Source organism: Erythrolamprus reginae, chromosome 5 (assembly GCF_031021105.1).
Source record: "Erythrolamprus reginae isolate rEryReg1 chromosome 5, rEryReg1.hap1, whole genome shotgun sequence".
Classification (NCBI taxonomy): domain Eukaryota; kingdom Metazoa; phylum Chordata; class Lepidosauria; order Squamata; family Dipsadidae; genus Erythrolamprus; species Erythrolamprus reginae.
The window spans coordinates 3,413,814-3,441,327 of record NC_091954.1 but is presented as its reverse complement, the minus strand read 5'-3'; the positions used below and the strand labels follow the sequence as shown (position 1 = coordinate 3,441,327).

General features: G+C 43.9%; 1 protein-coding gene across 2 annotated transcripts in view; it reads left to right on the top strand.

The window, feature by feature from the left end:
• RET (ret proto-oncogene) overlaps positions 1–27,514 on the top strand; it is a 128,749-nt gene that overhangs the window by 60,325 nt on the left and 40,910 nt on the right. For both annotated transcript variants that reach the window (XM_070751908.1, XM_070751907.1), the window contains exons 3-10: positions 3,854–4,144; positions 7,793–8,034; positions 10,643–10,844; positions 13,184–13,383; positions 17,430–17,688; positions 21,521–21,646; positions 22,458–22,568; positions 26,397–26,516. In XM_070751908.1, coding sequence (XP_070608009.1) covers positions 3,854–4,144; positions 7,793–8,034; positions 10,643–10,844; positions 13,184–13,383; positions 17,430–17,688; positions 21,521–21,646; positions 22,458–22,568; positions 26,397–26,516 — 1,551 coding nt within the window. The remainder of the gene's footprint in view (positions 1–3,853; positions 4,145–7,792; positions 8,035–10,642; positions 10,845–13,183; positions 13,384–17,429; positions 17,689–21,520; positions 21,647–22,457; positions 22,569–26,396; positions 26,517–27,514) is intronic.

The following is a 27,514-nucleotide window of genomic DNA, read 5'->3' as shown; positions in this document are numbered from 1 at the left end:
AGGCTTGGAAAACATTTTTTGCAGAGAGTAACAATGAAAGAGCTTGCAAGTGGGTAAGAGCTGGGAACATCGGTAGCATCTGATTAAGGCTGGAAAGAAACATTTGGAACAAGTTAGAACAATGAAAAAAAAACCTACAAAGACTTAAGGCTTGGAAAATATTCTTCGCAGAGAGTAACAATGAAAGAACTTGTAATTGGGTAAGAGCTGGGAACATCCTTAGCACCTGGTTAGGGCTGGAAAGAAACATTTGGAGCAAGTTAGAACAATGAAAAAAACCCTTGCAAAGACTTAAGGCTTGGAAAACATTTTTTGCAGAGAGTAACAATGAAAGAACTTGCAAGTGGGTAAGAGCTGGGAACATCGGTAGCATCTGATTAAGGCTGGAAAGAAACATTTGGAGCAAGTTAGAACAATGAAAAAAATCTTGCAAAGACTTAAGGCTTGGAAAACATTCTTCACAGAGAGTAACAATGAAACAGCTTGCAAGTGGGCAAGAGCTGGGAACATCTTTATCACCTGGTTAGGGCTGGAAAGACACATTTGGAGCAAGTTAGAACAATGAAAAAAACCCTGCAAAGACTTAAGGCTTGGAAAACATTCTTCGCAGAGAGTAACAATGAAAGAACTTGTAATTGAGTAAGAGCTGGGAACATCTTTATCACCTGGTTAGGGCTGGAAAGAAACATTTGGAGCAAGTTAGAACAATGAAAAAAACCCTGCAAAGACTTAAGGCTTGGAAAACATTCTTCGCAGAGAGTAACAATGAAAGAATTTGTAATTGAGTAAGAGCTGAGGACATCTTTATCACCTGGTTAGGGCTGGAAAGAAACATTTGGAGCAAGATAGAACAATGGGGGGAAAAACCCTGCAAAGACTTAAGGCTTGGAAAACATTCTTTGCAGAGAGTAACAATGAAACAGCTTGCAAGCTAGTAAGAGCTGGGAACATCGTTAGCACTTGGTTAGGGATGGAAAGAAACCTATTTGGAGCAAGTTAAAGCAATGAAAAAAACCCCTGCAAAGACTTAAGGCTTGGAAAACATTCTTTGCAGAAAATAACAATGAAAGAGCTTGCAAGCTAGTAATAGCTGGGAACATCCTTAGCACCTGGTTAGGGCTGGAAAGAAACATTTGGAGCAAGTTAGAACAATGAAAAAACCCTTGCAAAGACTTAAGGCTTGGAAAACATTTTTTGCAGAGAGTAACAATGAAAGAACTTGCAAGTGGGTAAGAGCTGGGAACATCGGTAGCATCTGATTAAGGCTGGAAAGAAACATTTGGAGCAAGTTAGAACAATGAAAAAAATCTTGCAAAGACTTAAGGCTTGGAAAACATTCTTCACAGAGAGTAACAATGAAACAGCTTGCAAGTGGGCAAGAGCTGGGAACATCTTTATCACCTGGTTAGGGCTGGAAAGACACATTTGGAGCAAGTTAGAACAATGAAAAAAAACCCTGCAAAGACTTAAGGCTTGGAAAACATTCTTTGCAGAGAGTAACAATGAAAGAACTTGTAATTGAGTAAGAGCTGGGAACATCTTTATCACCTGGTTAGGGCTGGAAAGAAACATTTGGAGCAAGTTAGAACAATGAAAAAAACCCTGCAAAGACTTAAGGCTTGGAAAACATTCTTCGCAGAGAGTAACAATGAAAGAATTTGTAATTGAGTAAGAGCTGAGGACATCTTTATCACCTGGTTAGGGCTGGAAAGAAACATTTGGAGCAAGATAGAACAATGGGGGGAAAAACCCTGCAAAGACTTAAGGCTTGGAAAACATTCTTTGCAGAGAGTAACAATGAAACAGCTTGCAAGCTAGTAAGAGCTGGGAACATCGTTAGCACTTGGTTAGGGATGGAAAGAAACCTATTTGGAGCAAGTTAAAGCAATGAAAAAATAACCTGCAAAGACTTAGGGCTTGGAAAACATACTTTGCAGAGAGAAACAATGACAGATCCTGCAAGATAAGAGCTGGGAAAATTGTTAGCAGTTAGTTAGGGCCTGGTGGGTGGGTGGGTGGATTTGGAAAGCTACATTCAAAGTACAGTATAAGATGGACTCAAATTATCAGCCTCTTTTAGGGAGGAAAAAGGTGTGTTTTATACTCCGAAAAATACAGCAAGTCTAAGTGCGATTGCTAGTGCTATTCTGAAGGGAAATTATAGCTCTATATATTTACTTCCAAAACTAGAATCCCATTTTCAAAGGGGGCTATTGGGATTAAATGATCGAGCCCCTATCTTTCAGGCACTTGTTTTTTATTTGAAAGAAAAAGGGTTAAGGTGAGCAATCCTATGGGAGTATTGGACACAATGGAAAGCCCATTGCATGGAGGCAAGGCAATGGATAAATGAAGACATCCTGCATATTGCAAATAGTTAGAAAACGATAAGGTGAGCCCAGCTGGACAAGAAACACACTATAAAGTGTCAACGCTCTTTAGAAACAAGTTGCTTAATTTGGTTTGATAGATATTCTGAGTGATATTCTTTCTCTCTTTTTATGTCTTGCTTTTTCTCTTTCTCTTGCTTTCTTTCTCTTGCTTTCTTTCTCTTTCTCTCTCTCTTGCTTTCTCTCTCTTTCTCTTTCTCTTGCTTTCTTTCTCTCACTTTCTTTCTCTTTCTTTCTCTCTCTCTTGCTTTCTTTCTCTCTCTCTTGCTTTCTTTCTCTTTCTCTTGCTTTCTTTCTCTTTCTCTCTTGCTTTCTTTCTCTCTCTTTCTCTCTCTCTTGCTTTCTTTCTCTCTCTTTCTCTCTCTCTTTCTCTTTCTCTTGCTTTCTTTCTCTCTTGCTTTCTTTCTCTCTTTCTTTCTTTCTCTCTCTTGCTTTCTCTCTTGCTTTTTCTCTTTCTCTCGCTTTCTCTCTTGCTTTCTTTCTCTTTCTCTCTCTTGCTTTCTTTCTCTCTTGCTTTCTTTCTCTTTCTCTTGCTTTCTTTCTCTCTTTCTCTCTCTCTCTTGCTTTCTTTCTCTCTCTTGCTTTCTTTCTCTCTCTTGCTTTCTTTCTCTCTTGCTTTCTTTCTCTCTTGCTTTCTTTCTCTCTCCTTGCTTTCTCTCTCTCTCTGGCTTTCTCTCTCTCTTGCTTTCTTTCTCTTGCTTTCTTTCTCTTTCTCTCTCTTGCTTTCTTTCTCTCTCTCTCTTGCTTTCTCTCTCACTTTCTCTCTCTCTTGCTTTCTTTCTCTTGCTTTCTTTCTCTCACTTTCTTTCTTTCTCTCTTGCTTTCTTTCTCTCTTGCTTTCTTTCTCTTGCTTTCTCTCTCGGTTTCTTTCTCTTTTTCTCTCTTTCTCTCTCTTTCTCTCTCTTGCTTTCTTTCTCTCTCTCTTGCTTTCTTTCTCTCTCTTTCTCTCTTGCTTTCTTTCTCTTTCTCTCTCTCTTTCTTTCTTTCTCTCTCTTTCTCTCCCTCTTGCTTTCTCTCTCTCTTTCTCTCTCTTTCTTTCTTTCTTTCTTTCTTTCTCTCTCTTTCTCTCTCTCTTGCTTTCTTTCAGCAAAAAGTTGTGAGACCGGAAGCTGAGCTTCCTTCTTTGCGGTACACCTGACCGCAGCACACTGGTTGAAAATCTCTGGTCTAGGGCAACAGCTCATGTGCCAGCAGATATGGCTCCACGTGCCACCTGTGGTACCCACGCCATAGGTTTGCCATCATTGTTTTAGGCTTTTCACCCTATTTTGTCCTGGTATTAAAAAACAAAAATTCAGAATCCATTGAAATCTTTGTGGTTTTGTCCAGGTCGGCTTCAGAATTCCCTTAAATTGACTTAAGTGATCATTAATATCGATCCTATCGATGTTCCATTTGGGGAATTTCTCAACCAAGCGCTCCGTTGGGGTCCCCTGGTCAACTTTTCTCCTTCTTCCTTTTAGCTTCAGGGAGTGCCGTGGCCAAAGTCGTCCTCCGCGTTTTCCTCTCTTCCAAACCTTTCCAAGCCAAAAATTGCCTTGGCTCGTCGGCGATGACTTTGGTCAAACTCTCAGTCATCAACGGCACCATCCCGGCGTGCAGTTCTGCAGCCTCAAGCCAGCTTTGCTTTCCTGCCATGGACCTCTCTTTTCACATCATGGAGAACAAACCTGCGGGGGTTGTCCACCAGCTCCAGTCCTTTGCCCTACAAGGCCAGTGTCACAACGTCAGCATTGCCTACAAGCTTATCACAGGTAAACTCTCCATTTACTCAATTGCCTTTAAGGTTGTTGTTGGGGGGGTTTCTTGTTGTTGTTTTAAAGGTTTTGGGTCCAGTTGCCAAGTCTCACAGCACAGGTACACTGCTGGCTTAAAACCAGAGGCACGTACGTTAATAACTGGTTTGCCGGAAATGTGAGCACATGTGCATGGTCGCAGGTGCGCCTTTGCTTTCACGGGGCTTCCGAGTAATATGACCAATAAATGTGATGCATTTTATGATTGAATTGGTTAAATGATAAATAGACTGGGTTTTTAACTGTAGTTTTTAATGTACAGTGTTCCCTCGATTTTCGCCGGGGATGTGTTCCGAGACCGCCCGCGAAAGTCAAATTTCCGCGAAGTACAGATGCGGAAGTAAATACACTATTTTTGGCTATGAACAGTATCACAAGCCTTCCCGTAACACTTTTAATCCCCTAAATTACAATTTCCCATTCCCTTAGCAACCCTTTAGATTATTACTCACCAGGTTTATTAAAGTTTATTAAAAAAAAAATGTTTTTTAACCGCAGACGAAAGTTTGGCAATGACATATGATGTCATCGGGCGGGAAAAACCGTGGTATAGGGGAAAAAACCACGAAGTATTTTTTAATTAATATTGTTGAAAAACCGTGGTATAGACGTTCCGCGAAGTTCGAACCTGCGAAAATCGAGGGAACACTGTATTAGATTTGTTTACATGTTTTGTTTTTTACTGCATCTTGCAAGCCACCCCGAGTTTTCGGAGAAGGGCGGCATACAAATCTAATTAATAATAATAACAACAACAACAACAATAATAATAATAATAATCATCATCATCTCAGGGAGCTCTGGTGAGTAAACCAGGTGAGGGGCACCAATCAGCTGGGCCACGCAGGCAGGGAACAAAGCCAGAGAGAGATAAATATGACAGGCTCCCACCGTGGCGGGTGTATCCGAGCTGCATTTGCGGAAACTAGCCTGTTTCTGCCCAAGCAGCAAACCAGTCCAGCCAGCCCACCAACCCAACCAGCCAGCCACAGACCAGTAGAGATGGAGTTGAAGTCTTCAATGTAACACAGCAGCAGCAGGAAGTTGTGGAAAAATATATTTACTTCTTTATACTGCTACTACTACTATCTATTCTATACATACAATAAGCTAGTATCTTACTAGTACCGTGCTACAACTATCTTAGTTCAATAACTCACAGGAACCAACTTATACAGCAATACAGCTTCTTCAGAGCACACGTCTCACGAACAGCAACAGCACACAGCTAACAGCGAACAGACAGAGAGAAAGAGCAAAGAGTTCTTGCCTAGTTCAATACTTTTCAAATAATTGCTAGGTTGCTGCACTCTCAACTGCCTCAGAATGAGTCAGCATTCCTAACAGAGGCCTACATTTTGCATTAATGTGGGCTTTTTAATTCCTGATAGGGTGGTCAGAACATCACTAGAGGTTTTAAGAAGAAATGTTACAGGGTCTCCTGTTCCAGTGGTGCTGGTGATGGGTACTTCGAGATCTGTTCCGATTACTATTACAGTCTCGTCATACTGTTAAATCAGAAGTCAGTTCTGGAGACCTCACCTACAAAAAGATATTGACAAAATTGAAGGGGTCCAAAGACGGGCGACAAAAATGGTGGAAGGTCTTAAGCCTAAAACGTATCAGGAAAGACTTCATGAACTCAATCTGTATAGTCTGGAGGACAGAAGGAAAAGGGGGGACATGATCGAAACATTTAAATACGTCAAAGGGTTAAATAAGGTTCAGGAGGGAAGTGTTTTTAATAGGAAAGTGAACACAAGAACAAGGGGACACAATCTGAAGTTAGTTGGGGGAAAGATCAAAAGCAACATGAGAAAATATTATTTTACTGAAAGAGTAGTAGATCCTTGGAACAAACTTCCAGCAGACGTGGTAGATAAATCCACAGTAACTGAATTTAAACATGCCTGGGATAAACATATATCCATTGTAAGATAAAATACAGGAAATAGTATAAGGGCAGACTAGATGGACCAGGAGGTCTTTTTCTACCATCAGACTTCTATGTTTCTATGGTTCTAAGTCCCAGTGACCCATATTCTCTTTCCCAGTCTCCGAACCTACCTGAGAGAATATTCCAAATTTCAGGGAGAAGAATTGTATAACTTTAACAATGTAAAACTGCCCAGTCATGGTGAATATGCAAATTGTAATGCAACCTGATTGGCTGACAAAAATACATAATGCCCCTTTGCATAGGTGTGGCTTGTGGCTTGGCTTGAAGGTATTGTGGCTTAGTATGGTTTAGAGTGGCTTGTAAATTAGGTGGCTAGTGGTGGATGAAGAATTGTAGTTGAATATTGTAGCCGAGATTAGCAGGTAGAGAATTGTGAATACAGTGATACCTCATCTTACGATCCCCTTGTCATACGAACTTTTCGAGATGCGAACCCGGGGTTTAAGATTTTTTTGCCTCTTCTTCCAAACTATTTTCACCTTACGAACCCAAGCCACCGCCGCTGGGATGCCCCACCTCCGGACTTCCGTTGCCAGCGAAATGCCCGTTTTTGTGCTGATGGGATTCCCCTGGGGCTCCCCTCCATGCGAAACCCCACCTCCGGACTTCTGTGTTTTTGCGATGCTGCAGCGGAATCCCAGCAGTGCAAAAATGGGTGCTTCGCTGGCAACGGAAGTTTTGGAGGTGGGGCTTCCCAGAGAGGGGAGCCTCAGCGAAATCGCAGCATCGCAAAAACACGGAAGTCTGAAGGTGGGGTTTCCAATGGAGGGGAATCCCAGCAGTGCAAAAACGAGCGCTTCGGCTGGCAAAAGGGGTGAGTTTTGGGCTTGTACGCATTAATCGCTTTTCCTTTGATTCCTATTGGCCTTCTCCGGGTCCCGTTGACTAAACAATGTCGTCTGGCGGGACCCAGGGGAAGAGCCTTCTCTGTGCGGCTCCAACCCTCTGGAACCAGCTCCCCCCAGAGATTAGGATTGCCCTCACCCTCCTTGCCTTTCATAAACTCCTTAAAACCCACCTCTGCCGTCAGGCATGGGGGAATTGAAACATCTCCCCCTTGCCCATGTTGTTTTGGTGTATGATTGATTGTGTGCTTGTTTTTTATATATATTGGGGTTGCTTTTATGAATTTTTTAACCCAAAACTGTAATTTAGATTGCTAAATATTAGATTTGTTAATATGTACTGTTTTTGCCATTTTTGTGAGCCGCCCCGAGTCTGCGGAGAGGGGCGGCATATAAATCCAATAAATCTAATTAATCTAATCTATGGGAAACATTGTTTCATCTTATGAACTTTTCACCTTACGAACCTTGTCCCGGAACCAATTAAGTTCGTAAGACAAGGTATCACTGTATCAACTACTGGAGACCTACAGTGTAAATAGTTAGTGTAGGTTTGCTATGAAAGAAGTAAATATTTTCCTAAGAAACTCTGCAGGACGTGTCTTCAATTATCTTCAAGACGACAGTTCCTGATATCCTGGTCTGAGGCAGGCTGGTTAGCTGCTGGGCTAGCTTCTGCAAAACGTTACTCCAACAGGATACGCAACTTGTCTGAATGTGAGTCGCGAGGTGTACGTGACAGACTTTCGGATTCCAAAGATGTCACGAATCGCTCCAGGTTTCCTTTCTACCCTCTTCCAGATGAGAACCTGCCCTTTTATTATGACGAGGAGACCACCACCGTAGGCGTGACCAAACCCCTCGACCGAGAAGAACGAGAAAAGTACGAGATGTTGGCTCAGTGCACCTTGAAGGAAGGCTCCCAGGAGACCTTCAGGGAGATCCCTCTGCTCATCCATATTTTGGATGAAGACGACATGCCTCCTTTTTTGCCCAACGGGACCAGCACGACAGACGCCATAGTGGAGTTCAGGAGAGAAGAGGTAAGCTGGCACAAGGGGCATTTGGTCCTTAGCCCCCTCGTGTCGAGATAGGTGGGTTGTAATATTCACTGGGGAACAGCAATTCCGTTGTCTTAAATCTGTGACTTGTTTTCAACTCACTTTTGGCATCACGTGATGTATTGAGAGTGGGCCTTCTCCGGGTCTCGTCGTTGAAACAATGTCATCTGGCAGGACCCAGGAGAAGAGCCTTCTCTGTGGTGGCCCCAACACTCTGGAATCAACTCCCTCCTTGCCTTTCACTAACTCCTTAAAATCCACCTCTGTCGACAGGCATGGGGAAATTGAAATTTTCCCTTCCCCCTAGGCTTATAGAATTTATACATGGTATGCTTGTATGTATGGGTGGTTCTTTAAATTGGGGTTTTTTAGATTATTTTTAATATTAGATTTGTTTACATTGTCTTTTTTATTGTTGTAAGCCGCCCCGAGTCTTTGGAGAGGGGCGGCATAAAAATCTGATAGATAGATAGATAGATAGATAAGATAGATAGATAGATAGATTAGATAGATAGATAGATAGATAGATAGATAGATAGATAGATAGATAGATAGATAGATAGATAGATAGATAGATAGATAGATAGATAGATAGATAGATAGATTAGATAGATAGATAGATAGATAGATAGATAGATAGATAGATAGATAGATAGATAGATAGATAGATAGATAGATAGATAGATTCCCCCCGGCCGTTTCCATTTCCTGTATGTTTTTTGTCTGGGATGTATGACTGTTTTTATATTAAGGGTTTTAAATTGCTTTTTATCTATTGGATTTGTACTGTGTTTTTGGTTGTGAGCCGCTCCGAGTCTCCGGAGAAGGGTGGCATACAAATCAATCAATCAATCAATCAATCAATCAATCAATACATTTGGGGCTTCTTCCTCCTTTCGTTAAACCAGGCGGTGGCAGGACCAGTACAGGCTGCGAGTTTGACACCCCTGCCTTATATGAAGTTATCTTTCTTCATCCAATGGGTTTTCTTGGGCTGGAGGATATAGCAAAGGGGGAAAAAAGTCTCATTTTTGGGTGTTTGCTGCCATCCTCAGTCCAGAATTATCATTGCTGATAATGATGACAATGGTATCATAGAAACATAGAAATGTATGTATCTCATTGTAACTGAGATACCCCTGAGCACATATAGTTTTATGAATGGTATGATGTATTGAATGGTTCTTAATTATGGGTTTTTTAAAAAATGTTTTGTCTCTTTTTAAATATTGGATTTGTATATTGTTATGATTGTTGTGAGCCGCTCCGCGTCTCCGGAGAGGGGCGCCATACAAATAATAATAATAATAATAATAATAATAATAATAATAATAATAATAACAACAACAACAACAACAACAACAATAACAACAACAACAATCCTAGAAGATATAAGAATAAAACATATCAACGAAGGAATAGAAGAAGAGATATAGGAATAGAAGGAAGGTATAGGAGATATAGGAGAGCAATAGGACAGGGGACGGAAGGCACTCTAGTCCACTTGTACTCGCCCCTTACTGACCTCTTAGGAATCTGGAGAGGTCAACCGTGGATAATCTAAGGGTAAAGAGTTGTGGGTTTGGGGATGACACTATGGAGTCTCATAATGAGTTTCACGCTTCGATAACTCGGTTACTGAAGTCATATTTTTTACAGTCAAGTTTGGAGCGGTTAATATTAAGTTTAAATCTGTTGTGTGCTCTTGTGTTGTTGTGGTTGAAGCTGAAGTAGTCGCCAACAGGCAGCATATGATCTTGTGGGCAATACGTAGATCATATTTAAGGCGTCTTAGTTCTAAGCTTTAACCAGGGGTAGGCAAAGTCGGCTCTTCTATGACTTGTGGACTTCAACTCCCAGAATTCCTGAGCCACTCATACTAGCTCAGGAATTTATTTCATTTATTTATTTATTTGTTTTGTCCAATACACAATAATACACAATGAGGATTATAGAGGATATAATCAGGTAGAATTTATTCATTGATTGATTGATTGATTGATTGATTGATTGATTGATTGATTGATTGGATTTGTATGCCGCCCCGCTCCGGAGACTCGGGGCGGCTAACATCAATAATAAGACAGCGTACAATAATAATTCAATACTAAAAATGATTAAAAATCCATTAATATAAAAACCAAACATAGAGACCTGCCATACATGAAATTGTAAAGGCCTAGGGGGAAAGAGCATCTCAATTCCCCCATGCCTGGCGGCAGAGATGGGTTTTAAGTAGCTTACGAAAGGCAAGGAGGGTGGTGGCAATTCTAATTTCTGGGGGGAGTTGGTTCCAGAGGGCTGGGGCCGCCACAGAGAAGGCTCTTCCCCTGGGATGTATTAAAGGGGGAATAAAGGGGAAAGTAAAGGAGTGAAATATAACTCTGAGAGAATAGCAGGAAAAGATATAGGTATAGAAGAGAAGATATAGGAGATATAGGAGAGACAATAGGACGGGACGGTAGGCACTGTGGTGCACTTATTCTGGAAGTTGAAGTCCACAGGTCATAGAAGAGCCAACTTTGCCTACACCTGGTCTATGCTGATGGCTGGTGGAGAAGGGCATTAACCTACCTCTTTTCTTTTCCAGGGTACCGTCTTGGCAGCATTATCAGTCCTGGATGCAGACACCACTCCTATCTACCCTGTAGACACCAGCAGGAAGAAGTACACGGGCACCATAAATTCATCAGACCCGTGGATACAGGAAACGTTTCGTGTGGACCATCTCTTCCACGAGATCTATTTCCACCCAAATGGCAGCCGAGTGCGGGGCACACAACACGAATATAGTAATTTTATTGCAGCTCTTTATTATTGCAACTCACGATGATTTGGAAAGGGTTTTTAAAAAAAAAAAATTATTATTGGACATCATTATTATTAGGCCAGAACTGCACTGTTGTTAGACAAGAACCTTGCACTTCTGCCCTGCTGTACTATTATTATAATTATAATTATAATTATAATTATAATTATAATTATAATTATAATTATAATTATAATTATAATTATAATTATAATTATAATTATAATTATAATTATAATTATAATTATAATTATAATTATAATTATAATTATAATTATAATTATAATTATAATTATAATTATTATTATTATTAATTGGATTTGTATGCCGCCCCTCTCCGCAGACTCGGGGTGGCTAACAACAATGATTAAAAAAACCAGCATGTAACAATTCAATTAATAAAACAACTAAAAACCCTCATTATAAAACCAAACATACACACAAACATACCATGCATAACTTGTAATGGCCGAGGGGGAAGGAATATCTTAACTCCCCCATGTCTGGCGATAAAGGTGGGTCTTGAGTAATTTGCGAAAGACAAGGAGGGTGGGGGCAGTTCTAATCTCCGGGGGGAGTTGATTCCAGAGGGCCGGGGCCGCCACAGAGAAGGCTCTTCCCCTGGGGCCCGCCAAACGACATTGTTTGGTCGACGGAACCCGGAGAAGGCCGACTCTGTGGGACCTTATTGGCCGCTGGGATTCGTGCGGTAGAAGGCGGTTTGGGATGTATTCTGGCCCAATGCCATGTAGGGCTTTAAAGGTCATTACATATACACACATGCCAAACACACACCCATTTTTTCTGTATATCCATTAGCCTCTGCTTCTAAAGCATTACTCCGAGTCTTCGGAGAGAGGCGGCATACAAAAATAATAATAATAATAATAATAATAATAATAATAATAATAATAATAATAATAATAATAATAATAATACAATAATAATAACAACAACAACAACAACAACAACAACAACAACAACAACTGTATTTTTCGGAGTATAAGAAACACTGGAGTGTAAGACGCACCTTAGTTTTTGGGGAGGGAAATAGGGAAAAGAATCTGCTTGCCAGGTATTCATCTGGTAGCATCCTTAGTCTGGTCAGCTTCAGCACATTATTTTATCCCCTGGTTAAGGCTTTAAAAAAACTTTATTCGGAGAGAGTAACCATGAAAGAGCTTGCAAGCCAGGAATAGCTGGGAACATCATTAGCACCTGGAAAGGAACATTCGGAGCAAGTAGAATAATGGAAAAAACTCTGCAGAGACTTTGGCCTTGGAAAACATTCTTCGCAGAGAGTAACAATGAAAGAGCTTGCCACCTGTTAAGAGCTGGGAAGATCATTAGCACCTGGTTAGGGCTGGAAAGAAACTTATTCAGAGCAAGTTAGAGCAATGAAAAAAATCCTGCAAAGACATAGGGTTTGGAAAACATTGTTTGCAGAGAGTAACAATGAAAGAGCTTGCAAGCTGGTAAGAGCTGGGAACATCTTTAGCACCTGGAAAGAATCATTTGGAGCAAATAGAATTATGGGGGGGAAAACTACAAAGACTTAAGGCTTGGAAAACATTCTTTGCAGAGAGTAAGAATAAAAGAGCTTGCAAGCTGGGAAGAGCTGGGAAGAGCATTAGCACCTGGTTAGGGCTGGAAAGAAACTTATTCACAGCAAGTTAGAGCAATGAAAAAAACCCTGCAAAGACTTAGCGCTTGGAAAAAGTCTTTGCGGAGAGTAACAATGAAAGAGCTTGCAAGGTGGTAAGAACTGGGACCATCATTAGCACCTGGAAAGAATCATTTGGAGCAAGTAGAACAATGGAATAAATCCTGCGAAGACTTAGGGCTTGGAAAACATTATTTGCAGAGAGTAACAAGGAAAGAGCTTGCAAGCTGATAAGAGCTGGGAAGATGCGTCTTATACTCTGAAAAATATGGGAGGTGAAACCTTTATTGGGCTTTAATAAATTAGATGCGATAGAAATTATTAAATAAGTGGGAAATAATATTAACGGTGGCGTACACCATTTCTAGCTCTGCAATAGCAGAAGGGGAAGGGATGGTTTCGCATGCATGCCTTTTACTCCTGCTTTGCTTCTACCCGAAGTGTTTCCTTCAAAAGATTTTGGGGTTGTGTTATGGAACACAACTCTGCATTACAATACGTCTGGGACCAGATTTCCCCATAAGCTACTGTTCTTCTTAGGGTCCAGCGGCTGTCCATTCCTCAACCACTAGGTGCCACTCTTTGTTGTGTACTTCCTTTTTGCCAGTGCTAAAGTATAGGGAAGCGAAACCCCTTTTTTCCTTATATATTTTTTGCAGAGTTGATACTAAACAGGACCGTTTCCATTACGGAAGGCCGTTCCATCCTGCTGGATGTCATTGTGAATGACACCACCTACCGGGGGCCCGAGAAATCCTTGACCCTCCACTTCAACGTCTCCATCCTTCCGGTCTCCATCCAGTTCTCCAATCCGACGTATCGGTTCACAGTGAACAGAAACGCGGCCAACTTTTCACAAGTGAGGAAGGGGCCGCTTTTTTTTAACACATTAGTGTCTTAGAATTAAATCACCAGGAAAGGAAACATACAGTATGGACCAATGAAAAAGATGGTTAGGATATAGAGCTGTGATGTCAAACCTATGGCACATTATTATTTTTATTTTTATTATTATTATTTTATGTACTGTTGGTATGTCTCGGTATAGCTAGGCTATGAGACCTTCGACATACACCGCGCAGAGATGAAGAAGAGTGTGGATGTGTGTGTGTGTTATAGCCAATAATGACACAGACTTAGTTATGCTGATTAAGTGCTATTTACATATACAGTGATACCTCGTCTTACAAACGCCTCGTCATACAAACTTTTCGAGATACAAACCCGGGGTTTAAGATTTTTTGGTCTCTTCTTACAAACTATTTTCACCTTAAAAACCCACCACCGTCGCTGGGATGCCCCGCCTCCAGACTTCCGTTGCCAGCGAAGCGCCCGTTTTTGTGCTGCTGGGATTCCCCTGAGGCTCCCCTCCATGGGAAACCCCACCTCCGGATTTCCGTGTTTTTGTGATGCTTCAGGGAAATCCCAGCAGGGGAATCCCAGCAGCGCAAAAACGGGCACTTCACTGGCAACGGAAGTCCGGAGGTGGGATTTCCCAGCGAAGGGAGCCTCAGTGAAATTGCAGCATCACAAAAACACAGAGGTCCGGAGGTGGGGTTTAGAGGACTTTGGTGTTTTTGCGATGCTGCGATTTCACTGATGCTCCCTTCGCTGGGAAACCCCACCTCCGGACTTCCGTTGCCAGCGAAGCGCTCGTTTTTGCGATGCTGGGATCCCCCTGCTGGAATTCCCCTGCAGCATCTTAAAAATACGGAAGTCCAGAAGTGGGGTTTCCCATGGAGGGGAGCCTCAGGGGAATCCCAGCAGCGCAAAAACAGGTGCTTCGGCTGGCAAAAGGGGTGAATTTTGGGCTTGCACGCATTAATCGCTTTTCCATTGATTCCTATGGGAAACATTGTTTCGTCTTACAAACTTTTCACCTTAAGAACCTCGTCCCAGAACCAATTAAGTTTGTAAGACAAGGTATCACTGTATACATAAAACAGAAACAATCCACAAACTGCACATAGCAAGCACTAAGCAATACAATATAAACTGCATATAACAAGCACTAAGCAATACACACTCCCCCCTCAAGGTAAAGACAAAAGTGAATGAACAATACAGCATCATTGTAGGAGAGAGTACTGGCACCCTCTTATGGCGAACCAGGCAAAACTCTTATAGTGATATTACTACTTAAATATAAGAAACTACGATAGGCAGTTTAACATGGCAATCCCAAACAACCATGTACTATGTACTAACATGTACCAATGAAAAAGATGGTTAGGATGTAGAGCTGTGATGTCAAACCTAGGGCACATTATTATTTTTTTTTTTTATTATTATTATTATTATTATTATTATTATTATTATTATTATTATTATTATTATTATTATTATATGTACTGTTGGTATGTCTCGGTATAGCTAGGCTATGAGACCTTCGACATACACCGAGCAGAGATTAAGAATGAATAGAATAGAATAGAATTCTTTATTGGCCAAGTGTGATTGGACACACAAGGAATTTGTCTTGGTGCAGATGCTCTCAGCGTACATAAAATAAAATATACATTTGTCAAGAATCATGTGGTACAACACATAATGATTGTCATGGGGGGTCAAATTAGGAATCAGGAAACAATATTAATAAAAATCTTAGCATACAAGCAACAAGTGACAGTCATATAGTCCTAAGTGGGAGGAAATGGGTGATAGGAATGATGAGAAAAAATTAGTAGTAATAGTAGTGCAGACTTAGTAAATACAGTGGTACCTCTACTTACGAACTTAATTTGTTCCGTGACCAGGTTCTTAAGTAGAATAAGAAGAAGCAATTTTTCTCATAGGAATCAATGTAAAAGCAAATAATGCGTGCAATTGGGGAAACCACAGGGCAGGTGGAGGCCCTGTTTCCTCCCAGGAGATTCCTAGAGAGGCCCCACGGAGGCTTCTCTCCGCTTTTTCCAGCCCTGTTTCCTCTGAGGAGATTTCTAGGGAGGCCACACAGAGGCTTCTCCCTGCCTTTTCAGGCCCTGTTTCCTCCCAGGAGATTCCTAGAGAGGCCCCACGGAGGCTTCTCCCTGCCTTTTCCGGCCCTGTTTCCTCCCAGGAGATTCCTAGAGAGGCCCCACGGAGGCTTCTCCCCACCTTTTCCGGCCCTGTTTCCTCCCAGGAGATTCCTAGAGAGGCCCCACGGAGGCTTCTCCCTGCCTTTTCCGGCCCTGTTTCCTCCCAGGAGATTCCTAGAGAGACCCTACGGAGGTTTCTCCCTGCCTTTTCCGGCCCTGTTTCCTCCCAGGAGATTCCTAGAGGCCCCACGGAGGCTTCTCCCTGTCTTTTCTGGCCTTGTTTCCTCCCAAGAGATTCCTAGAGGCCCCATGGAGGCTTCTCCCTGCTTTTTCCGGTTACAGTTTCAGAGGCTTGGGTTTGTAGGTGGAAAATGGTTCTTGAGAAGAGGCAAAAAAATCTTGAACACCCATTTCTTATCAAGAAAAGTTCGTAAGTAGAGGCATTCGTAGGTAGAGGTACCACTGTACATGTATGCAGCTCTAACGAGCACAAAGTTCCAACTATTCTCAGCCAATGTTGCAGGTTGTGTTAACTGCATTTCCACAACAACAACAACAACAACAAAATCAGATTCCAGGAAGATAATAAAATTAAAGCATGGAGATTTGTCTTACTTCTGGAGAGGGGAAAAAATAAGTGGTTTTGTTATTAACCTGGCAATGAAGAAAAATTACTACAAAATGTTAATTGTCTTAAACTCATCTGCTTTAATTCCAGGCGGTAAGGGCAATATTTCTCCTCGGTTTATTGAAATAAAAATAGCAACACATTAAAAGGCCATTATCTTCCTACTTGGTGTCCTGGAGTTCTAAATAAAAGATTACCCATTCCAAAAGTCACACTTAAGATGCCTTTAATTCATGAGTAAAGTAGGATTTTGAAAGATTATTGACAAAAATTCGGAAACTCTCCAGAAATCTTTAAATCAAGGGAAAACAGTGGTTCCCAACCTATGGTAAAGATGATCACAAATGAAATTTTGGTTTAGGAAGGATTTGTTACCAGTCTTTAATTCAGTGAAAATTAATCTGCATTTTAGTGTCCTTTTTAGTAGAGATGAGACCCTCCTCCCTCTCTCTTTCCCTCTCCTCCCCTTCTCTCTTCTCTCCTCTCCTCTTCTTTCTTCTCCTCTCTCCTCTCCTCTCTCTCATCCCTTCCTCTCCTCTCTTCTCCTCTCTCCTCCCCTCTCTCCCCTCCCTTCCTCTCTTCTCTTCCCCTCTCTCCTCTCCTTCTCTCTCCTCTCTTCTCTTCTCTCTTCCCCTCTCTCCCCTCCCTTCCTCTCCTCTCTTCTCCTCTCTCCACTTCTTCTCTCCTCTCTTCTCCTCTCTCCCCTCCCTTCCTCTCCTCTCTTCTCCTCTCTCCTCTCCTTCTCTCTCCTCTCTTCTCTTCTCCTCTCTCCTCCCCTCCCCTCTCTTCCTTTCTCTCGTCTCTGCCACTCTCCTTTCCTCCCCTCCTCCTCTCCTTTCCACCTCTCCTCACTCCTCTCTTCTCTCCTCTCCTCTCCTCCTCTCTCCTCTTCTCCTCTCTCCTCCCCTCCCCTCCTCTCTCCTCTCCTCCCTGCCACTCTCCTTTCTTCCCCTCCTCTCTCTTCTCCACCTCTCCTCTCTTCTCGCCTCTCCTCTCCTTTCCTCCCCTCCCCTCCTCTCTCCTTCTCCTCTCTTCTCCTCTCCTCTCCTTTCTCCTCCCTTCCCTCTCCTCTCTTCCCCTCTCTTCTCTCTCCTCCCTTTCTCCTCCCCCTCTCCTTTCTTCCCCTCCTCCTCCTCCTCTCCCCTCCCTCTCCCCTCCCCTCCTCTGCTGTCCTTCAGGAACTCTTGTGGACATTTCAATGGCTTCTCTTTTCTTGTACCCATTCTTTCTCCCCCACCCTCTTTTTTTTTTGGAGCCTAGATAGGAAAACTCTGTATTGACAACTGCATGAAGTTTTACGGCGTCAGCATCACCTACAGCTTAGAGAGCCCCAACGTCAGCTGCTACGCGGTGGAGGTGGCCCCAAGCCACAATGACAAGTACGGCATCCTCTACGTGAACAATTCGGCCGTGCTGCAGAGCCCCGAGTGCCGAGAAATCCACTACCCCGTGCTGGCTAAAGAGGAGTGGAGCCGGAAGGAAGCTTACGCTCACCTTACTGTCCTGCTTGAAGGATCACGTAAGACTTTGGCTGCTTCTAGAAATCTGAAGTTTGTTTACCCTTGAATAGGAGGGGGATATGCAACAAACCCTGCGAGTAAAGAACAAAGGGGTGTTTATTTCTTGTCCAGTTCTTGCTGGTAAGTCTCCTGAATGAGAAGGGGGTTCAGACTAGATGGCCACCGAGGTCCCTTCCCTCTCTATCATTCTGTAAGTCTCCTGAATGAGAAGGGGGTTCAGACTAGATGGCCACCGAGGTCCCTTCCCTCTCTATCATTCTGTAAGTCTCCTGAATGAGAAGGGGGGTCAGACTAGATGGCCACCGAGGTCCCTTCCCTCTCTATCATTCTGTAAGTCTCCTGAATGAGAAGGGGGGTCAGACTAGATGGCCACCGAGGTCCCTTCCCTCTCTATCATTCTGTAAGTCTCCTGAATGAGAAGGGGGTCAGACTAGATGGCCACCGAGGTCCCTTCCCTCTCTATCATTCTGCAAGTCTCCTGAATGAGAAGGGGGTTCAGACTAGATGGCCACCGAGGTTCCTTTCCTCTCTATCATTCTGTAAGTCTCCTGAATGAGAAGGGGGGTCAGACTAGATGGCCACCGAGGTCCCTTCCCTCTCTATCATTCTGTAAGTCTCCTGAATGAGAAGGGGGTCAGACTAGATGGCCACCGAGGTCCCTTCCCTCTCTATCATTCTGCAAGTCTCCTGAATGAGAAGGGGGTTCAGACTAGATGGCCACCGAGGTTCCTTCCCTCTCTATCATTCTGCAAGTCTCCTGAATGAGAAGGGGGTTCAGACTAGATGGCCACCGAGGTCCCTTCCCTCTCTATCATTCTGCAAGTCTCCTGAATGAGAAGGGGGTTCAGACTAGATGGCCACCGAGGTCCCTTCCCTCTCTATCATTCTGCAAGTCTCCTGAATGAGAAGGGGGTTCAGACTAGATGGCCACCGAGGTCCCTTCCCTCTCTATCATTCTGCAAGTCTCCTGAATGAGAAGGGGGTTCAGACTAGATGGCCACCGAGGTCCCTTCCCTCTCTATCATTCTGTAAGTCTCCTGAATGAGAAGGGGGTTCAGACTAGATGGCCACCGAGGTCCCTTCCCTCTCTATCATTCTGCAAGTCTCCTGAATGAGAAGGGGGTTCAGACTAGATGGCCACCGAGGTCCCTTCCATCTCTATCATTCAACGTGTGCGTTTGTGTATGAAAGAGCAAACTGTCCCATTCTTTCCTTCCAAAAGTAGCATTTTGTAACAACTGTTCTGATTGGATGGTGGCGAAGTGTCCCAAGTGGCCAAAAGGCTGTGGCTGAATTTGGATTTTTGTAGCGAAAGAGCTGGGGCCAAGAGCTAGGGGCATTTGGGCGAGGAAGAGAAGGCAGCGGAAGAAAGAGCTTCGTCCAACTGGCGGAGGCAAAAAGTCCCATCCCCTGCAACAGAGGTTTTCATGAAGACATTTCCCCCTGCTCTAAACCACTTGTTCCCTTTCACTTGTGAAATTGAAGTTCCTAAAGGCAAGAGCCTGGTACAGCTTCTTTTATTGTTCAGTGAGTAGTAATAATAGTACCGTGTTTCCCCGAAAGTAAGACAGTGTCTTACTTTCTTTTTACCCCCAAAAGCCCCACTACGTCTTACTTTCGGGGTATGTCTTACATTGGAAAAACATTGAAAGGGTCGCGTTCCCGAAGGTATCTCCCCAGAGTCCAGAAGGGCAGCCGCGGGACAGGAGCCTCGTGAGCCCTTATCCAAGTTCAACCTCAGGGCTCCAAGTGGCGTGCACGCGTGGAGCCACAGACGCGTGTCGGGGAAGCGTGTGTCTGGAGGGGAGGAGCCGCTCTGTGCAGTTGGGCAGCCCCACCTGCCTGCCGGAAAGGAGGCGGGCGAAGGAGGGCGCAGCTCCGGCCGCTCGCCTCGGAGCTGGTCGGCCTCGCTGGCCGCTTGCAGCCGAGCCTCGGCAGGACTCGGTTGCTGGGACGAGCGCCTTCGCTGCAAGCCGCCACCCGCTCGGCTTGCTTCGGACCAGCGCCGTCCTTCGCTTTGCCAAGCCGGGGAAGAGGTGGTGGCGCCGCGGCGAGGCGAAGGCGAGGGGCGCGCGGGGAGCTTGGAAGCGACGTCATCGGGCTCCCCCCCCCCCCGGCAATACCCCCGTGTTTCCCCGAAAGTAGGACATATGTCTTACTTTCGGGGTACGGCTTATATTAGCTGACCCCCCTGAAACCCCCGATACGTCTTACAATCGGGGGTGTCTTACTATCGGGGAAACAGGGTAGTAGTAGTAGTAGTAGTAGTAGTAGCAGCAGCAGCAGCAACAACGGCAACAACAACAAGAGTTGGAAGGGACCTTGGAGGTCTTCTAGTCCAACCCCCTGCTTAGGCAGGAAACCCTACACTAATTCAGACAGAGGGTTATCCAACATCTGCTTAAAAACTTCCAGTGTTGGAGCATTCACAACTTCTGGAGGCAACTTCTGTTCCACTGATCAATTGTTCTGACTGTCAGGAAATTTCTCCTTAGTTCTAAGTTGCTTCTCTCCTTGTTTAGTTTCCACCCATTGCTTCTTGTTCTACCCTCAGGTGCTTTGGAGAATAGGTTGACTCCTTCTTCTTTGTGGCCATCCCTGAGATATTGGATGACTGCTATCCTGTGTCCCCTGGTCCTTCTTTTCATTCAACTAGCCATGCCCAGTTCCTGCAGCCATTGTTTTAGACTTATTTTAGAGTTAAATAAGTCAACTTTTTTAAGGCTTTTACACAACAGGAAATACATATACAGTAATACCTCGTCTTACGAACCTAATTGGTTCCCGGGGGAGGTTCGTAAGATGAAAAGTTCGTAAGACGAAACATTGTTTCCCATAGGAAACAACGTAAAATCAATTAATCCGTGCAACAACACCCCCCCCCGCAAAAAAAACGCCGCCACCCGGCTGTCACCTTTTAAAACAGCCGGGGGGGGGGGGGGCGCTTCTCAGCGTCCTCCTGAACCCGAACGCCAAACCCAAACTTCCAGGTTCAGCGTTCGGGAGGCCGCCGAGAAGCCCCCCGGCTGTTTTAAAAGGTGACAGCCAGGCGGCGGGGCTTCTCGCCAGCCTCCCAAACGCTGAACCCGGAAGTTCAGCAAAAGTTTGGGTTCAGGAGGTCACTGAGAAGCCCCGTCGCCCGGGTGTCACCTTTTAAAACAGCTGAGGGGCTTCTCGGCGGCCTCCCAAACGCCGAACCCGGAAGTTCGGGTTTGGCGTTCAGGTTCAGGAGGACGCTGGGAAGCCCCCCGGCTGTTTCAAAAAGCGACAGCCGGGCGGCGGGGCTTCTCGGCGGCGGCGGGTTCATAAGAAGGAAAAAGTTCATAAGAAGAGGCAAAAAATTTCTGAAGCCTGGGTTCGTATCTCGGGTTGTTCGTAAGACGAGGGGTTCATATCATGAGGTACCACTGTATAGCAATAGACTCATCATATCGCCTCCAGCAATTCTGGGTCCCCATTTTTCTGACCTTTGAAGGATGGAAGGTTGAGTAAACCTTGAGCCCGTCAGGAGGAAACTAAGCTCCCTTTAGCATTTCCTTCTTGGGTGTCGGTGAAGATTTATTTATTTATTATTTATTATTTGGATTTGTATGCCGCCCCTCTCCGAAGACTCTCAGTCACCCAGGTAGAATTGTCCAGAAGTTGACTTATTTTCTATTTTGGTTTGAAATGTTTTGGTACTTCACCCAGAGCTGAAGACTAGACTGGGAAGTCACGAAAACTTCACCACGCAACCCTTATTTTTTCATGCTGGACGTTAGTGGGTTATGAGAAGGATTTCTGCAACGTGGGGGTGACACTGATACCGCCGGTGTTCTCTTCTCTTCTCAGTGATACATAATGATAACAACTGTCCAGACTCCTGTGCGACCAGCAAAAGGCGATCGGAGTGCGAAGAATGTGGAGGTGTTGGAGTATTGATGGGGAAATGCCAGTGGAGGCAGGGCAGCGGGAAAGGTAGGTTGGCATATTGGAAAATCGGGCGTGGGGCCTAAACCACATGTGCAGCAGGCACAGCTCTGTGGAATGTCTGGGATCCACCTCTGTCTGTCTGTCTGTCTATCTACCTTCTATCTACCTCTCTCTCTCCCTCATCTATCTATCTGTCTGTCTGTGTCTGTCTGTCTGTCTGTCTGTCTCTCTCTCTCTCTCTCTCTCTCTCTATCTATCTTTTTATCTATCTATCTATCTATCTATCTATCTATCTATCTATCTATCTATCTATCTATCTATCCATCCATCTATCCATCTATCCATCTATATCTATCTATCTATCCATCCATCCATCCATCCATCCATCCATCCATCCATCTATCTTATCTATCCATCCATCCATCCATCCATCCATCCATCCATCCATCCATCCATCCATCTATCTATCTATCTATCTATCTATTATTGCTCCCTCTCTCTTTCTTTTTCTCTCTGTCATGTATCTGTCTGTCTGCCTGTCTTTCTGCCTGCCTACCTACCTACCTACCTACCTACCTATCTTCTACCTACACCTCTCTCTTTCTCTCTCTCTTCTCTCTCTCTTTATTTATTTTGAGATCAACCGAATGATGATCTGTTGGTTGTGACAAGAATTTGCCTGCCTGCCTGCCTGCCTATCCATCCATCCATCCATCCATCCATCCATCCATCCATCCATCCATCCATCCATCCATCCATCCATCCATCCATCCACCCATCCATTTCTGCATAGAAATACAATAAATTAAATTAAATTAAATTCTCCAGGCATTCAGAGACCATATTCTGTCTTTAGGAATAACCACCAACTACTCTACCTGCACTCCAAGCATCAAGACGTGTCCGGACGGCCTCTGCGATGCTGTAGAAAGCAAAGATAAAAGAGTCTGCCCGCAAGATTGCACAAGTATGAAACCTGGACTTTTTTTCTTTTTTTCTTTTTTTAAAAAATTACTATTGGCTTTGATACCTGTTTGGTTGCTTCCTATCCCTGAGTCAACAAGTGATAGCATCTGTTGGATGACTTTGGCTGAGCTCCGGGAGATAAGATGGGTCAGGCCAGAGGGATGCTTTGATGGACAACGGTTGAAGCAAAAAATGTCTTCAGAGAAAAACCAGGAAGTTCAGTTGCCTCTTGGGGTGGGGGGTGGGGGGAGAATGTAAGGAGGGAGCAAGTAGAGATTCAATCTAGAAATTTTCTGACGGTGAGTCAACTCATGGATTGGCCCAGAACAGAAGTCACCTTCAGAGGTTTTGGAAGCTTCCTCGCTGGAGGCTTTCTTTTTCTTTTTTTAAAATAAATTTCTTTATTGAGTTTTGACATATAGTTCAAATCACACATTACAGTGATCCCTCGAGTATCGCGAGGGTTCTGTTCCAAGACCCCTTGCGATAATCGATTTTTCACGATGTAGGGTTGCTGTTTAAACTGTTTAAAAAATGGTATTTTGTGGTAGTTGCTGTCCTTGCTTGGATAGGATCTAATAATGTGTTATGAGGCAGAGCTAGACAGGAATTCTTTTTCTATCTGTCTATCTTTCTATCTATCTATTTTTCTATCTATCTATCTATCTATCTATCTATCTATCTATCTATCTATCTATCTATCTATCTATCTGTATCTATTTCTATCTATCTATCTATCTATCTATCTATCTATCTATCTATCTATCTATCTATCTATTTGGTTTTCTATGCTGATAACCTCACAGCAGCTAATGCTGAAGCTCTTCTTTGGATACACTTATTTATTTGTTTGTTTGTTTGTTTATTTATTTAATTGGATTTGTATGCAATCCCTCTCCAAGGACTCAGGGTGGCTCACAGCATATATAAAAACAGAACAATAATGTAAATCCAATTAATGATGAGAAGGAATCCAGTTTTGAAGGATTTTAACTCTTAGGTTTTAGCTTTGTTCCTGATCGAGCTACTTTTTTTACTTTTTAATTTATTGTTAATATTGTTAATTTGTTTACCCTCTTTTAAATTTACAGAGCTAGTTTACTGGTTTTCTTTAAAATAAATATTCTAAAACATGTCTCAATTAATGTAATTTTATTGTCTTCCATTTTTATAAGTTACCAGTAGCCACTGCATTTTCTAACCTCGGCTTATACTCGGGTCAATACGTTTTCCCAGTTTTTGTGGCAAAAATTGGTGCCTCGGCTTATACTCGGGTCGGCTTATACTCGAGTATATACGGTATATTGTTTCTATATTCTCTTTTGAACCCACTCATGCCATTTTCGCCATGTTCGTTTTGATTCCGTGATTTTGTTTCCCTCGATTGAGTTAGTGAGTTCGTCCATCTCCACGCATGTATATATCTTGTCTATAATTAATTCTTCCGTTGGGGTCTGGTCATTTTTCCAGAGTTGTGCTATCGCAATTCTCGTTGCGGTGTTTGTGTGTGTTGTAAGAAGCATTGTTTCTTTTGAGTAGTGTTTTCTCCAAACTCCTAATAGCATAGCTTCCGGAGTGAATTCCATTTCCTCATTCGGAATCTCTGAAAGCCAAGTATGAGTTATTTTCCAAATTTTTGGTATCATAGGACATGACCACCACATATGGAAAAAAGTACCTCTTTCGTTTTTACACTTCCAACATGTGTCTGATAATGTTGGGTAAATCTTTGCTAACCTAGCTGGGGGAATATACCATCTGTAAAAATGTTTATAATAATTTTCCTTATATGCTGCTGAAAGCTGGAGGCTTTCAAGAGACTGGACAGCCCTCCATCAGAAACGGTGTAGGGCTGTGATGGCGAAACCATGGCACGCATGCCACCAGGGTCACATGGAGCCATTTTGGTGGCTAGCTGATTTTTGGGACCCACTGGGAGTCGGGAAACAGCCTATTTTCAGCCTCCAAAGGGGGCAGGACAGGCTGTTTTGACCCTCCCCAGGCTGCTAGAAAGGCTCTGTAGCTTGGGGAGAGCAAACCCCCCCCCCCATGGCTACCAGTTCAACTGGAACTTGGCAAATGGGCCATTTTCTGCCTCCAGAGGGCCTCCGGGGAAAGGGGAGATCGTTTTTGCTCTCCCCAGGTTCCTAGAAAGGCTCTGTAGCCCGGGGAGACCGAAAAATGGGCATCCCATTGCGTGCCGGAAAGAGAGGGGCACAGACATATGCGCGTGAGGGCGCATGAAATTGTGGGCGTGAGCATGCATTCACACATGCCCCCTTTTTTGGCATGGAAAACAAAAAAGGTTTGCTATCTCTGGTGTAGAATCTCTTGCTCTGGTGGGGCAGTTGGACTATATAGCAATAGCATTTAGACTTCCCCTATTTTTCGGAGTATAAGACACAATTTATACTCCAAATAGTATAACAGGGAAAAGAATTTGCTTATCAGATATTCATCTGGCCTAGCCAGATGGTCCTTAGTCTGGTCAGCTTCAGCACATTATTTTATCCCCTGGTTCGGCCTTTAAAAAAACTTTATTCGGAGAGAGTAAGAATGAAAGAGCTTGCAAGCCAGTAAGAGCTGGGAACATCATTAGCACCTGGAAAGAAGCATTTGCAGCAAGTTAGAGCAATGAAGGAAAAAACCTGCAAAGACTTAGGGCTTGGAAAACATTCTTCACAGAGAGTAACAATGAAAGAGCTTGCAAGCTGGTAAGAGCTGGGAACATTATTAGCACCTGGTTAGGGCTGGAAAGAAACTTATTTGGAGCAAGTTAGAGCAATGAACAAAAACCTTGCAAAGACTTAGGGCTTGGAAAACATTCTTTGCAGAGAGTAACAATGAAAGAGCCTGCAAGGTAAGTGCTTGGAAGATCATTAGCACCTAATTAGGGCTGAAAAAAAAGCTATATTCAGAGTATAAGACGCACCCAAATTATCAGCCTCTTTTAGGGAGGAAAAAAGTGTACAGTATGGTATATACATAGAAACAGAAACATAGAAGTCTGACGGCAGAAAAAGACCTCCTGGTCCATCTAGTCTGTCCTTATACTATTTTCTGTATGGATTTATGTTTATCCCAGGCATGTTTAAATTCAGTTACTGTGGATTTATCTACCACGTCTGCTGGAAGTTTGTTCCAAGGATCTACTACTCTTTCAGTAAAATAATATTTTCTCACGTTGCTTTTGATCTTTCCCCCAACAAACTTCAGATTGTGCCCCCTTGTTCTTGTGTTTACTTTCCTATTAAAAACACTTCCCTCCTGGACCTTATTTAACCTTTTAATATATTTAAATGTTTCGATCACGTCCCCTCTTTTCCTTCTGTCCTCCAGACTATACAGATGGAGTTCATGAAGTCTTTCCTGATACGTTTTATGCTTAAGACCTTCCACCATTCTTGTAGCCCGTCTTTGGACCCGTTCAATTTTGTCAATATCTTTTTGTAGGTGAGGTCTCCAGAACTGAACAATATATACCGCTTCATAGTGCTTTTACAGCCCTCTCTAAGCAGTTTAAAGAATCAGCCACTTTCCCCCAACAATCCGGCTCATTTTACCCACCTAGGAAGGATGGAAGGCTGAGTCAACCTTGAGCCGGTAGTGAGATTTGAACTGTTGAACTACAGCTAGCAATTAGCTGAAGTAGCCCGCAGTGCTGCACTCTAACCACTGTGCCACTCTGGCTACAGAGCTAGTTTTCTCACTTAGACTTGCTCCAGCTGTTTTGATAAGCCAAAGTTTCAAAATGTTCATTTAGGCAAACGCCATTTGCTGCCGAGCGCTGTGCCTCGGCTAAACTTATTTCGATCTGTCTTTGATTTAGGAACCAACATTATTGGAGGTCATCAGAAAGGAAGCCTTGGAACCGGCATCAGGGCAGGACACGGAGTTTGTCACTGCTTCCCAGGAATAAGCTGTTACTGTGCAAAAGATGATATCAGGGGTAAGTCCGAAGTTGCGAGTCACTCGTCGTATCGCTGGATGCTGTAGCCTTTCGTAGGCGGCAATGTCTTCTTAAACAGATTTTTCTCCACTGCAAATGTACAGTGTTCCCTCGATTTTCGCGGGTTCGAACTTCGTGGAAAGTCTATACCACGGTTTTTCAAAAACATTAATTAAAAAATACTTTGCGGGTTTTTCCCCCTATACCACGGTTTTTCCCACCCGATGACATCATACGTCATCGCCAAACTTTCGTCTGCCTTTAATAAATATTTTTTTTTAATAAACTTTAATAAATAAACATGGTGAGTAATAATCTGAATGGTTGCTAAGGGAATGGGAAATTGCAATTTAGGGTTTAAAGTGTTAAGGGAAGGCTTGGGATACTGTTCATAGCCAAAAATAGTGTACAGTGGTCCCCCGATTATAGCGAGGGTTCCGTTCCAGGACCCCTCGCAATGATCGGTTTTTCGCGAAGTAGCGGTGCGGAAGTAAAAACACCATCTGCGCATGCGCAGATGGTGTTTTTACTTCCGCCGCAGCAGCGAGGAGCCGAAGATTGGGGTTTCCCCGCCGCCCACGCAAAGTCCTCGCTGCTGCCGCGCCCGTCGCTTGTCCACCTGTCGCTTGTCTGCCCGCCACTTGTCCGCCGCCTGCCTGCCCGCGCGCCCGCCCTTCGCCCGCCCACGCCGTTCGCTCGCGCCGCTTCCCAGCTGAGTCCTGAAGCGAACTTCCGCATTTGGCTTCAGGACTCAGCTGGGAAGCGGCGCTGGGGTTTCCCTGCCGCCCACGCAAACTCCTCGCTGCTGCCGCGCCCATCGCTTGTCCGCCCGCCGCTTGTCCGCCGCCTGCCTGCCCGCGCGCCCGCCCTTCGCCCGCCCACGCCGTTCGCTCGCGCTGCTTCCCAGCTGAGTCCTGACGCGAACTTCCGTGTTTGGCTTCAGGAGTCAGCTGGGACGCGGCGCTGGGGTTTCCCTGCCGCCCACGCAAACTCCTCGC